This window comes from Globicephala melas, chromosome 2 (genome assembly GCF_963455315.2).
Source record: "Globicephala melas chromosome 2, mGloMel1.2, whole genome shotgun sequence".
Lineage (NCBI taxonomy): Eukaryota > Metazoa > Chordata > Mammalia > Artiodactyla > Delphinidae > Globicephala > Globicephala melas.
The window spans coordinates 148,023,262-148,038,280 of NC_083315.2; the positions used below are offsets into that span (position 1 = coordinate 148,023,262).

Genomic DNA, 15,019 nt, shown 5'->3' on the forward strand with positions numbered 1-15,019 from the left:
GTGAGCCTTAGAGAATGGGGGACCTTAATGCCCTCAAAATTTTTTTTAAATAAGACTGCAGTAGTCATCTGATTCTTCCTGGGCACTCAGGTATGGGGGAAACCGGAGTGATTTTAAGGAGGCTGAGGTCAAGCGGAGTTTCTAGAATGCCTTGGGAGCAACTGTGCCTGCCCCATGCGCCAATCCAGGCTGCTCTCGGCCCCGCGGGGTGGTCTCCTGATATCCCACGGCCCAGCATCCTATCTCTCAGGAAAAGAGCCTCATTGTTAAGCTGAGAAGAACGGAGCCCATGGCGTGGGGGAGACGGCTGACTGAGGAGCTCTAGAGACTCAAGGAAGGAGCTCCCCATCATTGAGAAGTGCCATAGCCACTGAGGGGTGGAACCAAGACGACACCCCCAGACCCTGCTTCTTGCCCCATACATTCTCCCTGGGGTATACACCACCCAGAAGAGCAGGGAGGAACCCAGACCCTGTCCTGACACTGCCCCAACTGGACAGAGTTACACCCCACCAGATTTCTAGAAGGGAGGAAACACTGTGAAGTCACAGGCCACACGATCGAAAATACACGTCTGTGGGATGAGGGTGGTAGAGGACAAAATTCTTGCTGATGTGGAGGCTGAGTTGAAAGGGATCACTCCTGATGTGTGAATACCTGACATGACTCAGAGGTGAGTCAAGTTCCCAGGAGGGCTTCAATCACGTCTGTTTGCCTTTTGTCACTAAGCTACCCTAATGACCCAGTTAGGGGTGGGAGGCAGAGTGATTTTAATAGATTTAAATTTAAAAGGCTCAAAATTATGTAAACTATTCCATTCCACTTCAGCTATAATTACTGCCTGACTCCAGCTTACCAACCTGACACCTGGAAGCCGTCTGTCAACAGTAGCCAGGGCTTCACCTCATAAATAAAAAATAAAAATAATGAGCAAGCGCTCATTCATTCACAGTTAAAGCATGTTTTTCCTCAGCTCTTAGGACAGCCAAACTCCATACTGGTTTGGAGGAGGGCACATGTAGCCAGATGTTTATGCAGAGATGTGCTGGGGTGTATCAGCTCTGGAGTTGGAGAAATGAGGATTCATATCCCTGCTTTAGCATTAACCGGCTGTGTGATCTTGGACAAGTCCCCTCACCCCTCTGAGCCTGTTTCTTCTGCCTAAAGTGAGGTCAATTGTCCCTGCCTCTCAAGGTTAGTGTGGGGATTTACAGAAATAATGCACATAAAATGCTTAGCACAGTGCTCTGCACACGTAAGTACCCATTAGCAGGGGTTATCACCGTAATCAGAAAAAGCTGGGAGCAAAAGACAAGTGTTGGCAAGGATGTGGGGAAGTTGGAGCCCTCGTGCGCTGCTGGTGGGAATGCTAAATGATGCAGCCGCTATGGAGAGCAGTATGGAGGCGCCTCAAAGAATTAAGAATAGAGCTACCATCTGATCCAGCAATCCCACATCTGGGTATTTATCCAAAAGAGTTGAAATCAAGATCTCAAAGAGATATTAACACTCCTATATTCATTGCAGCGGTATTCCCACTAGCCAAGACGTGGAAACAATCTAAATGCCCATCAATGAATGAATGGATAAAGAAAATGTGGTATACACATACAACGGAATATTAGTCATCCTTTAAAAGGAATACTGCATTATTCAATATGCAATCACACGGATGAACCTCAAGAATATTATGCTAAGTGAAAGAAGCCAGTCCTAGAAAGACAAATACTGCGTGAGTCCACCTATATGAGTTCTCTAAAGTAGACAAATTCAAAGCATCGAAGACTGGAATGGTGGTTGTCAGGGGCTGGTGGGGAGGGGGTGATAGGAAATCGCTAACCAACAAGCATAAAGTTTCCATCAAGCAAGATGAGCAACCTCCAGATATCTTCTGTACAACAATGTACCCCTACTGAACAACATATATTGTGCACTTAAAAATTTAAGAGGGTAGGTCTCAGGTTAAGTGTTCTTTCTACAATGTAATTAAATTTAATTTTTTTTAAAGAAAAAATTGGGAAAGGAAAAAAAAAAACTTCACAAATCACTTCCATTGTGCCCCGCAGAAGGGCAAATGGGTGCTTTGTTCCTCCCTAAATGGCTGAAGCTTAGAGACAAAATGTTCTCCTTCTCCCTGAACATCACCCCATCACCACCATCTTCTTTCCTATGATGCTCCTTGAACAAAGAAAATAGAAAAGTGAGTCTCTCATCAAGAGTCTTCCCCAGTGATGCTAACAGAAAATCCAGAGCTGGGAACAGTTAGGAAGAGAAATGGCAAACTCTTGAAATTATTTTCAAAATATCTCAGTAGCCCAAACCCAAGGATTTCTTTCATATGTCTATCCCCAGTTATCATCTCACCTATAAAAGGGAGTTAATTACATTATTGGGATTTAAAGCCATTAAGTAAACTAAAGTCAAGTACTGGGTTGCTGAATTTTATTTTGGACTACTGAGTTTTATATCAATGTTGAAAGAACAGGAAAGGAAAGATTCTAAAGAGACCAACTAAAACAGTATTGCAAGCTGGTGGCACTCTGCCTGGAGAATTCCTGGAGATTCCAGAACTTCCAGATGCAAAAAACAGGGAATAATAAAAGGGCTGATCAGTCAGAGGCCAGAAGTTTTCGAATTTGAATGCGGTAGACCAGTCATTCTCAAAAATCAGTATTCATAATTATCGCCTGAGAAGCTCTCAAAAATGCAGACTCCTAGGCCTACTCCCAGTGATTCTGACGTAGGAGCTCTGGTGTGAGGCCCAAGAATCCACATTTTAATAAACATCTCGGTTGTCTCTGCACAGGTGGTCCAGGTCCACACTTTGACCAGCACCAACAGCCTTTCCTACAAAGTCACAAGTAGGTGCTTTGCTGTAGGGAATGAATACTTTCCCTTTGGCAAGAGGTTGAAAGGGAAGAAACAGAACTTTAATCCTGAAGCTGGGTAAACTTTCAGGATAATTAATAGAGATTGGTTACTTGCTGGAAAATGAAGTATTCATCTACACACACACCATGGATTGGGTAAAAAATAAATTATGTTCAGATGATTTTAATATTTCTCTGAGATGGAATAAATTCAAGGGCTGAGTGAAAGGTAACAAGCAAACTATCTATCACCTGAAGTTAGCAGCTAAGATAATATTTCAACCACCCACCTTGAAAGGGAAGCTTGGACCGAGAACAGAGCAGGACAACTATATAGGAATATACACCAGGAATGGTTAAATACAATCACATCTGAAAAATAGCTACAACTACTCCACAGAAACCTGGAAAGAGGTGGTGGGGTCCAAGGTGGCCTCATATTTTCATAAATAACTCGAAAGATGGAGTGGAGATTATGCAAATCAATCCATAGACAATACAAAAATGGCAGGGATTGTGAATCTGTGGTGAATGAAATTTAACTACTGGGCAATGTCTTTAAATTTGCCTTTATTGAATCTTGCATATTGAAGTCACATATTATTGTATCTCTTTATGGAGACTCAATAGGGCCAAATGCAGAGTGATTTATGGAAGCAGGAATAATCAAATGTAGAAGTAGAAAAGAGCACACACCTGGAGAGGCATTGGCCCGGGGGTCAGGACAGGCACCGGGTGGGAAGTGTTTGAGATGGTACACAGTGCAGTGGGGTGGCCAATTACTTCTATTCTCTACAGACGTGGGTGGTGTTAAAAGCCAACGTGTAAAATAAACAAGGAAATGTGTCTGTTACTCTTTGAACCACTTGGCCTGGGTGCTACTTCCAATGAAAGTGCTGAGCTTAAATTAAACCTGGAAGAGAATTCTGAGCTGGCCATTGCAGAAATTATGGGATGCATCCCTAGGTAAACCAAGAATACAAGGGGATGTTATGAGGGCCTCCAGCATAGACGAAATCCTGAAGGTGCCTATTTGTTGGGAAAAGATGCACAAAAGCTAAGCGGGCCTGTAGGAGAGAAAAATTTCAGCTCCTATTAAGGAAAAAACAATCATTCAAAGCACAGTTGGAATCATGGAAGAAAGGGCAGCTTATGGTAACACCATCCCTGGGGACATTCAAGGAGTTGACGAGACACCTCTCTACTTAGGATGCATTAGAGATTATTAAAAGCATTCCTTGCTCAGCTGGGGGGTGGGGGTGGGAGGTGGGCCTTGTGACCTCTCCAAAGGTCATTCGTATCCCAAAGGATCACATGTCTGAAGGGCACCAGATAAAAATAAAGTCTATTAATCACTGAGCTGCCACACAATTTCCTAAGAGAGCCAGGATAGAGACGGGCGTTCCACGGTGGACCTTGTCCCGCCGAGGGAGGAAAAAGCAGGCAGCGCCTGTGCAGGCAGAGCCAAGACATCAGCCCCTGAGACTTCCAGAAAGCTGCCACCAGGCCTGCAATCAGGCCTCCCAAGCTCCACAGGGTAAACAGGAGGAGACACAGAGCCCGTGGGGAGGGGAACAGGAAACAGCACATGGCACTGAGAGCCCTAAACAAAGCCGCAGGAGCCCGGGGGCGAGGGGGTGAGCCAGGCCAGACAGGGACACCCACAAGGGCGCTGCGTGGATTTAATACTAAGGAGGCAAAGGCAGGGAAGACAGGAACTGAGGGGAGGGTGGAGAAGGGCACATGGGTGTGTCTGGGATTATTTCCGGCTGAGAACCCAATGAAAGCTGGAGAGAGAGCGTGAAAGGTAATCCCACTATCTGCGGTAGCAGAAAATCACCTAAGAAAATACAGCTTTTTGAAAGAGGAATGCAGTGGCAATGCCCCAGTTCCAAAGCAGCTCTTGGCCTTCTTGATAGCTGGGCTGCTCTGGCCAGACACAGCTGGAAAGCCTGCCCCCTGGGGGTCTGAAGGACCCTTCCCAGCCCAGAATCAGTCTTCCGAGGGCTAGCATGCTTGGGCTTTTATACATCAGAACAAAACTGAACCCCATCCAGGAAGCAAGACCCAGGCGGAAGCAGGCACCTCCTGGTATTGCTGAGAGACATCAGACCCATGCCCTGCTCCCTCCTCATGCTGAACCGGCCTCGGCTTGGGATGGAGATGTTACCTGCAGGAGTCGTCTCAGGAATGTCATCTGCACGGTGTATTAAGCAGCCAAGTGGGGGTCATGGAGTTTGAGTTCTTCTAGCAAAAGGTTCTCCAACCAGCTGTCACCCCACCGGGCACAGAACAACTTTTTGAAATCAAAAGAGGCCAGTGAAGAGGGAGGAAAAGGGCACCACCCCCGATGTACTCCCTGTGCCCCATCTTCCCCTGGGTCTCTCCCACTTTCACAGAGACTGCAGACACTGGCAAGACGGGCAGGACGCCCGAGGAACCACTGTGCCCGGGGCCCTGCCTCAGCGGTCCCGCTGCCATCCTCACTGCAGCCCCTTCTCGCCCACGGTGGAGCTCTGCTTCCTCAGAGAGAAGAAGGTGTGAAGGGAAGATGGTCAGGGAGAGGTGTTTCGAGGGCTGCCCTTGCCATGGAGCGAGCAGATGGCACCCGATATGGTGAGAAGATAACTAGGGAAAGGATTTTTTTTTTTTTTTTGGCTGCACCACACGGCATGCGGGATCTTAGTTCCCCGACCAGGGATTGAACCCAGGCCCCCTGCCGTGGAAGCGTGGAGTCTTAACCACTGGACCACCAGGGAAGTCCCTAAGGCAAAGCTTTTAAATCCACCCCCCGCCCCCGGGTCTTCCCTGGTGGCGCAGTGGTTGAAAGTCCGCCTGCCGAGGCAGGGGACACGGGCTCGTGCCGCGGTCCGGGAAGATCCCACATGCCGCGGAGCGGCTGGGCCCGTGAGCCATGGATGCTGAGTCTGCGCGTCCGGAGCCTGTGCTCCGCAACGGGAGAGGCCACAACAGTGAGAGGCCCACGTACCGCAAAAAAAAAAAAAAAAAAAAAACAAATCCACCCCCCAGTGCTCTGATAGGTGAGAAAGCCAAAAGCTCTCTCAAGCTGACAGCAATCCCTCGGAAAGCTGCAGGTCCCTGGAGGTCCACCCGCTGCCACCGCCCCCGCTGCTCTGCCCCTTGGCCCCTCCCCATCTCTGTCTGCAGACCCTAAACCCAGGAGCCAGGCAGTCGCTTGTCCAAAGATGTTTCAGAAGCAAGCAAGAGAAGCTGGAGATGGATCGAGGGCCATTTATTAAACTAAGTCGTGGTCAGAGAAAGATTCATAACCTGCCCCACCTAGGACAGGAGAGCGAGAAAGAGAAAGGAAGTTAAAGGGAAACAAATGAAAAGCCACAGGAGCCAAGTACCTTTGTTGGAGGATTTTGAGTTATGCTTTTGTTTGAATTCTCTGAAACAGAGAAAGAAATAGAGGATGAAAGAGAGAGAGTGAAAGAGAGAGAGCCGGAGGAAAGCCACGAAGGAGGGCGCTGCAGGGAGAGGAGCACAGGGCGGGGAGGCCTCCGGGCTTGCTCCTCCTTCCTGCAAGCAACACCAGGGCCTGGTGCAGCAATGAGGGGAGGTCAGGGCGTGACTGCGGTGAGGCAGCAGCAGGCAGGCCCGAGAGCAGAAGCCAGCGAGCCTGAGGCTGGGGCGGCACAGGAAGCATGGGGCTGGGGCAGGAAGGCGGCGTCTGCCATACTCACTATCACAGACGTAAGGTTTGTCGTGGTCTTCCTGAGAGGCGGCGTCGTGCCTCCTTCTGCCACCTGTAGAGCCGCGGGCCTGGGGAGACATGGGAATATTGGGATGCTTGTTATGCTGACAATCACTACGGTTCCTGAGCACGTTTTCTGTGAGGCCCTGAGCGCTTCACCCATATCTCCTCATTCAACTTTATACTACATTTGTAGTCTCTCATATACCAACCCCACTTTACAGGCCAGGAAACTGAGGCCCAGAGACGCTAGGTAACCTACCCAAATCACTCAGCTACTCAGCCGTATCACTTCATTGAATCCTCACAACTCCGAGAAGCAGGTGCTACTATTATCTCCATTTTGCAGATTTAGGAGACTGAGGCAACAGAGGGATTAGTAGCTTCCCCAAGGTCACTTGCTCACTAAGTGCAGAGCCAGGAGGCAAACTCAGGACAGTCTGACTGCAAAGCCTTGAGCAGTCAGAATTCCCATCCTCTACTGTTGCCCCTAGGATCTCTTCCTCCAACTCCTTAGCCAGCTTCGCTGAAACCACATGTGGGTGCCAACCCAGCTCCCCTCAGCTGCCCAGATAATGGGCGAATTAGAGCAAGTAGCGTACATGCAGCTATCACCCCAGACTCCTGTGTTCACACTCCCCTCCAGCTCAAGTCTCTCAAGAGGCAGCCAGGGCTTCCCTGGTGGCGCAGTGGTTAAGATTCCACCTGCCAACGCGGGGGACACGGTTCGAGCACTGGTCCGGGAAGATCCCACGTGCCTCGGAGCAGCTAAGCCCGTGAGCCACAACTACTGAGCCCGCATGCCTAGAGCCCATGCTCCGCAACAAGAGAAGCCACCGCAGTGAGAAGTCCAGGCACCGCAACGAAGAGTAGCCCCCACTCGCCGCAACTAGAGAAAGCCTGCGTGCAGCAACAAAGACCCAACACAGCCAAAAATAAAATAAATAAAATAAATTTTTTAAAAAGATGAGATAGACCAGAAAATGCTTTAAAAAAAAAAAAGAGGCAGCCAGGCCTAGCATCGGGGCGTGAGCTCCCCTTCCCCCTGCTCAGCCTACTCCATAGGGCAAGCTTCTGCTGAGGCCCCCCTGTGTGGTCTGCCTCGGGGCTCCAGCCAGTGGCAAGAGCCCTTGACACCTCACACTCTCCTGGGGCTGGACTCTTGAGACCCCCACCCTGTGTGCATCTCCACCAGCATCATCCGGGGTGAGGGTGGGATGGGCTCTACCTCCAAGGATAGACAAGAGCAGCCAGAGAGGGAGCTGGCGGCTGGGCAGCCCCAGGACAGTGGCTACAAGAACATGGCAAGGTTTATTTTTAGACCTTTGTAAGTCCCACACCGGTCACATGGGTAGCACCCTAGCCTCCTCCAGGTCATTCTCTGGTAATGAGTAGCAGTAAACTCCCAACCAAGGAAAGGGCCTGCTGGGGTCTTTAGGGACAGAGAAGAAGGTGCAGCAGATGAGAAATAAAACATGGCAACACCTGGTGTGCAGGGGAAATGGGGCAGTCCCAGGGGCCTGGTCTGGAAAAGTGACCCCCGAGGGGACCTCATGGTCAAAAGGCCTTGAGTTGCTCACACACACACACACACACACACACAGTTTCCCTGGGGATGTCACAGTGGAAAGGCCTGTACTCCAGCCCTACGGGGCTCACACTCTCCCCAAACACACACCCTTCACAATCAACACCACCTGCCAAGCTACCAAGGCCACCACCTCCTCGGCTGTCTCTTTCCAAAACAAATTACAAAGTTCCACCTCCCTCCTTCCCTCCCCTCCAGGGCACTTCCCCTCCTAGCCTCCCCGCCCCCCACCCCTGCACACGCACCAGCCCGCAGTCCCCTCCCCTCGCCCTCATTACTCAGAGTTGACCCCAAGAGGGAGCTGGGCGGCACTGGCAGTCACCCCGAGGCACTGACAGGCCTCCCCGCCTGCCCACGTTGAGGGTGGTCACCCTCAGCTGCCCGCGCCCCCCCCCCCAGCCCCCCTTGGAGAAGCCGGGGACAGCTTGACGTGTGCCGCCCGCAGCCCTGTCACAGGCGCCTGGGAGCAGGTGAAAGCAAGTCAAGCAGAATGACAGAGGCAACAGCAGACTCAGGGAGGAGGTTCTGGGAGACTAAAAATACCACCCAGGAGAAGAGGAGGAGAGCTGGAGCTGGGAGCAGCCAGCAGGAAGCGGGGGCCCTGCTGAGAGCCAGGGTTTAATTGCGCTCTGCAGGGCTGCTGGCAGGGTGGCTGCTGCTCCCGCTTTCTCCCTGCACCTCAGTTTCCCCAACTGCAAAATGGGGATTGTGGCTATAGGGCATTGAGGGGACAGGCAAGGGACGCCTCCTGTGGTTGGAGCACACTTCTAGTCTCCTGGAATGTTTCAAGCTTGGAAACTCGGAATCCTACTTGTCTTGCTCAAATGTCACCTCCTCAGAGAAGCCCTCCTGACCAATGAATGTTCACTCATCCCCTCCATCGGTCTCTTACCCCTACCCTGCTTCATGTCATAGCACATAGCATTGTCTGACATTATATGTGTGTTGGTGTACTTGTTGGTTTTCCATCTCCCCCACATAAGGGTGGAAAACGTCTATTTGGGTGACCATTATACTTGGAACCTGGCACAGGGCCAGTCACCCAAGCAGCACTTAATAAATGTTTGCTGCATAAATGAATCAATCCACCAGTCGGCTGGTCAGTGAGTTAATCATCTTTGGTTCTTCTTCTTCATTCTCTGTATCCAAGTGCTATTGTGTCTTCCTTCAAAAGCCATCTTAGGCTTTGCATTTCCCTTCTATTCCACATCTTAATCCAGGAGCTCATCAATTAACCCCTGAACTGCTCAAAGAACCCGCCAGCTGGGGTTCTACCTCTGCGTTGCCCTACCCGATCCATCCTGCATGAGTCTCAGACCAATTAGACAAAAGGAGTGAAGGACGGGAGCCCATGGTCATCCATTCGTTCACTGCCATCCAAAGCCCACTGACATATCCACTGACGACCTAGTGCCAGTCCTACTAGGATCACCTCATGCTGATGCTACGTCCAAGTCTTTGTTTTGATTGATCCCAGTCACGGATCAGCCTCTACTCTGCCCATCCACATCTGCTCCATGCTTTAGCCTTGCTAACATGCCACACCTCCAAGAATCTTCCTCTTGCCACACTGAGGAGTAAAGCATCAGCTTTAAAGTCAGACAGACATAGGTTTAAACACTAGCATGTGTTTTCAGACAAGTTACTTCTCTAAGCATTAGTTTTCTCAGCTGTAAAATGGGCATAGCAACATCTTTATTGCAGAGTTGTAGTGCTAATAAGGGGGTGTGAAACCACAGGGGACAGAACTAGGTCTACAGGAAGTACTCAATAAATTATTTCCCCTCCTTGCCCAGTTGATTGCTCTTTCCTCTGAACTGTTATTGCATTTGATAAGTGCACGGTCAGAAGCCTGCTGCTTTCTGATTGTATCATGACTATTAGCATTTTCTCCTCAATTTAATTCCAAGGTCCTCGAGGGCAAAGATGGCACTTCGTACTTTATTATGAACCCGTGACATTTAGCACTACGCTGGGCACACGGCATCCAAAGCTCTTTCACATATATTAGCTCAGTTAATTCCTACAACACCATCTGAGTTTAACCAAGTAATATTATTCCCATTTGGCACTTGATGAAACAGGTTCTGAGAGGGTTCATGATTTGCCCATAGTCACAGAGCCACTAGAAGGCGGAGGCCCAGGTTTCCAGAATCTGTTACAGAAAACTTTGAAGCTGATGTCCAAAAGAAACCATCCTCCCTCTCTGAGAACTACTCACCCGACTCCACTCCTCCCCATTCCACCTCCCCATTCACACACTGGTGGGCCATGGCTGCCATGACTGCACCACACAGCCCTGCCCTACTGGCCGCCGTTGATTGGCTGGCTCAGGAATAGACATGTGACCCAAGCTGGGCCAACCAGATTCTACCCCCAAGGTACTCAGAATTGGGAAACAGTGACTCTAGTTAGTACAGGTCACTTGGGGGACCCATAAATTCAGGAACTATGGGGCCACGTGCACAGAGAAGCAGGAGAGGCAATCCTGCAAGAGAAGAATAAAGGAAGGAGAAGTAGAGGCCAGAGCTGCCTGGGTTCCTTACTCTTTCCCAATCCTAAATCCCCGCCACCTTCTTGTCCTTCCTGAATCTTCAAAAATTGCTCAAATATGGGACAATGGCTCAGCAGCTTTTCAAATACTTCCCACTTTTGCTTAAGCTTAAGTTGAGTTTCCTACAACTAGAAGACTCTCAACTCGGACAGGCTCAGTCCCGAGCAGAGAGCTAGTCGTTCTATATCTGTTGTTCTCAAATAGTGGTCAAGGGATCCTTGGAGGTCCCTGAGACCCTTTCAGGGAGTCTCCAGTGTCAAAACTATTTTTGTAATAGTACTAAAATGTCATTTGAAAGTTTTCACTCTCACAAGTGCACAGTGGAGTTTTCTAGCGGCTACACGACACAATGATGTCATCACTCTGTGTGCACGTGTATTCTTAAATTTAACATTTTTCCTGTTTTGATTTCTAATATGGGAAGTATCACTAGTTATAACCCACCAGAACAATAGCTTTTGGGGCTCTCAGTAATTTGTAAGTAAAGAATCCCTGAGACCAAAAAAAATTGAGAACCACTGCTCTACACTCTTGCCATCTAAAGTGAGGTGCTCAGACCAGCAGCACTGCCATCTCCTGGGATCTTGTTAACCAAGCAAGATCTCAGTCCCCACCCACCAAACCTACTGCATCAGAATTTGCAGTTGAACAAGATCACCAGGTGCTTTGTATGCACATTAAAGTTTGAAAGTACTGGACTACACCACAGTGCATCATAAACACTTACTGATGGGTAATACTCACATGGATGACTCACAGGAATTCCATGAACTTTAAAGAGCTTTGATTTGTTGGGCTAAAGTGACCACAGATACAATTATTCATTGTTGGGCCTCAGTTTCTCTCACCCCTCAGGGAATCTCCATTGTCAAGGTTCTGAGATTTGTTCCCTTTGCTTGCACCCTCCTAATAATATCTAGCCTTTATTAAGCACTCAAAATTGGCTGTGTACTATTACTCCAATTTTAATGATGAGGAAACTGAGACCCAGCCTACTTATTCAATTTGGTCAGGGTCACAGAGGTTACCTGAACCACCCAAAGTCTAGTAAGTGGTAGAGCTGGGATTTGAACTCACGGTTCAAACAAAGCAGAGACTGTTCTTGTCATCACTACCTTAGCCCTGACTTCCTCAATGAGCACACAGAGCACCTGGGAGTCCTGTTAAACTGCAGACTCTAATTCAGCCCACCTAGGGTGGAGTCTGGGGGGGATCTGCATTTCTAACAAGCTCCCAGGTGACACTGATGCTGCGGCCTAAGGGCCGCATACTGAGATGTACAGCCTCAGCCTCAGACCTCAGTCCCGACAACAGAAACGGAGTGACTGTCCTCCAGGAGCCAGTGGCAGCTTGAATACACCTTAAAGGGTAGCTTCCTTGAGCCTGTGGGTTAAGCAGCTCCATACCTTATTCCAGCACAGGTAGGCTCACCTGCACTTTCCAGGTCCTCCCACAGCTCCCACCATGGATGTCTACAATGTCACTGCACAATGGAGAGCCGTTTGACTGCCCCTTAGCCAGCCTCGGGTGGGCCCAGAGCTAGTCTAGGCCCCATCCAGCCCCCTCGCTGTGTTCAGGGCTTTGCTCAACTCCCATAAATCTGAAATATGACTTTCTGTTCTTTTTCCATCATTCAATCATTCATTCAACAAAATAGTCAGTGGTCACATGCTGGGCACTGGGCCACATGTGACCCAGTAGAAAAAGCACAGACCTGTGTTCAAGTCCTAGCTTCTTCCTTACTAGGTTGGATGTCCTTGAACAAGTTCCTTAACCTCTCTAGGAGTAATAATACCCACGTATGGGAATGAAAGAAGCAGTGCTGTCCAACAGAAATATAATGGGGGTCACGTGTCATTTTAAATTTTCCAGTAGCCACGTTTTTAAAAAAGAGTAAAAACAGAAACAGATGCAATTAATTTTAGTAATACATTTTATTTAATCCAATCTATCCAAAGTATTACCATTTCAATATGTCATCAGTATAAAAATATTAATGAAGTGTTCACCGTTCTTTTCCTACTATATCTTTGAAATATGGTGAATATTTTACACCTACACCACATTTCAATTTGAATTAGCAACATGTCAAGTGCTTGGTAGCCACCCACATGTGGCCAGTGGCTGCTGTAAAGAACAGTGCAGAAATAGAGAATGCAGTATAAAGGACCTATCGTCACTATCGATATCGTGTTTATGATATCGCTATCGACCTGTTGTGTTTATGATGCACTGTGGTGTAGTCCAGTAACGTAGCTCTTATTGTGAAGAGCTCATCACACTGCCTGATGTATAGGAAGTGTACAGTAAGTACAAATGGCTGTTGCTGCTGCTTCTGCCGGTGTTCTTACAGAGAAGACACCCAATTCGTATTTGCCAACTACAAGTTCAACGCCTAGATTTCAGTTGGGAGTGGAGAAGATGTAAAGACGACCATTCTCCATCACCTACTCGAGTAAGTTTGGTTTGGGCTGAGACAAGGGTTGGAAGCAGGCCTGGAGGTACACAGCAACTGGAGTTCACAAAAGGCCCAGGAACTCCACATTCTAAAGCCTCCTTTAGAATGGAGTAAGATATCCATTATTTTGTAACCTCCCAAGAAGGCATGGGTCCAGGCAAGTTCATCAGGGGCCACTAAGATGATTAGGTGAAAAGGTGATGGGGCACTTTCTAAGGAGAGATCTGGCTGACAACACCCAAATCCACTGATCATTTTTACCACCACTGAAAGCAGAACGAGTGGACAGCATACACCTCCAGATGTGAAGCAATAAGAAGCACACCTCACACCTAAGAGAGAGTCTAGCCTGACCAAAAAATACTTACACACACGCACAACTATCCCGAATCTAATCAGTCTCTCATCAGACCACCAGTTTTCAGGAGATAAAGAGGACTGAGGGACACGTTAAACACCACCAGTCTGCCACATCTAGAATATGAGAAATTCCACAAGACCAACCAGCCAAGTTCTTCAACAAATAAATGGCATGGAGAAAAAAAAAATATGTATGTGGTAGGGAGTAGCAAGGAAGAAGAATGTTATAGAATACAAGAGACCTAAGTTTCAAACAAACCAACTATAAAAAGGCATTTTTGAGAAAATCAGGGGGAAAGGATCAGGGACTGGATAGTAGATGTTAGAATCGTTATTTTTATTGGGTATGATAATGATACCTGTTAGAGATATACATTGAGGTATGTACGGGTTAAATGAAAAAATGTCTAGGGGCTTGCATTCAAATATTCCGCACACACACACAAACCCCACAAACATACAAACCAACCAAAAGTGAGAGTAAAGAAAAGATTAAACAAGAGTGTCAAAACATTGATCGTGGCTGAAGCTGAGTTGTGACTCTATAAGGTGTGCAGCATCAGAGGACCACCCTGTCCGGACTGAGAAATTCCAGCTCCTGTCCAAGTCGGAGCATCTCAGCTCAGCATGGGCACTGCTAGGCCCCTTGCACCAGTCACCTAGGAACTTGCTTATAATACAGCTCTCCAGGCCCTACCCCAGACTTCCTAAATCAGAACTCCCGGGAGTGGGTCCTGCAAATTTGCATTTCGATAGGCTCTTGTGGTGTTTCTGATGTGTACTCAGACGCAAGAACCACGGGAAGAGAGGCTTGCCATAATTCTCACTGGACCCAAGCTCAGAGGGCATCCAGGACTAGCCCCTAATCCACAGGAGGGGTAAGCATCCCGCCTAGAGCCTGAAGGAGCCAGACAGGCCTCAGAGAGTTAATTCTCCAGATGGGAAGCAGCAGTTCATCCCCGCAGGTCCCGCTGCATCTGGCTATTGTCAGATACTCCTGCAGAGCCCTGAAGGTAATCCCAGAAAACCCCTCTGGGCTTGAACATGAGGACTCTGGAGGACCACCCCGAATGCCAGAGAGCACCGCTCAGGTTTCGCTCCCTCCCCTTAAGAGTCACCCTCATACTTTTATTCCTTCCACCACGGATTTCCCCTCTGCCATTCCCCAGGCTTCTGGCCTTTTCTTGTCACATTCCAGGCCCACACGCCTCCAAAGCCCCCGCCACACTGGCTTGGGAACCATCAGCTGCGGCCCCCATGCTTTCCCAGTTTGCTCCCACTCTCTGCCTAGTGAAACGTACCCCAAAGCAGGTGTCCTGACCCTGTCATTCTGGGGCAGCCCCAGGGACAGGACACTTTCCGCCTTATTCTATGACTGAGGAATGGGGACAGCGGTCACATTCCCCTCATCCTCCACCTTCACCCACACCTCAACCTCCACCTTCCCCAGACCCTCACCATCCCCTCGGGG

General features: G+C 48.8%; 1 protein-coding gene across 7 annotated transcripts in view; it reads right to left on the bottom strand.

Moving 5' to 3' along the window:
• Window positions 1-15,019, bottom strand: part of DPF3 (double PHD fingers 3) — a 266,506-nt gene that overhangs the window by 105,247 nt on the left and 146,240 nt on the right. For all 7 annotated transcript variants that reach the window (XR_009563158.1, XR_009563157.1, XR_009563156.1 and 4 more), the window contains exon 6: window positions 6,578-6,656. Coding sequence is in view for 4 of the 7 variants with exons in the window: in XM_060294995.1 (XP_060150978.1) it covers window positions 6,578-6,656 (79 nt within the window). In the remaining 3 variants the exon portion in view is untranslated. The remainder of the gene's footprint in view (window positions 1-6,577; window positions 6,657-15,019) is intronic.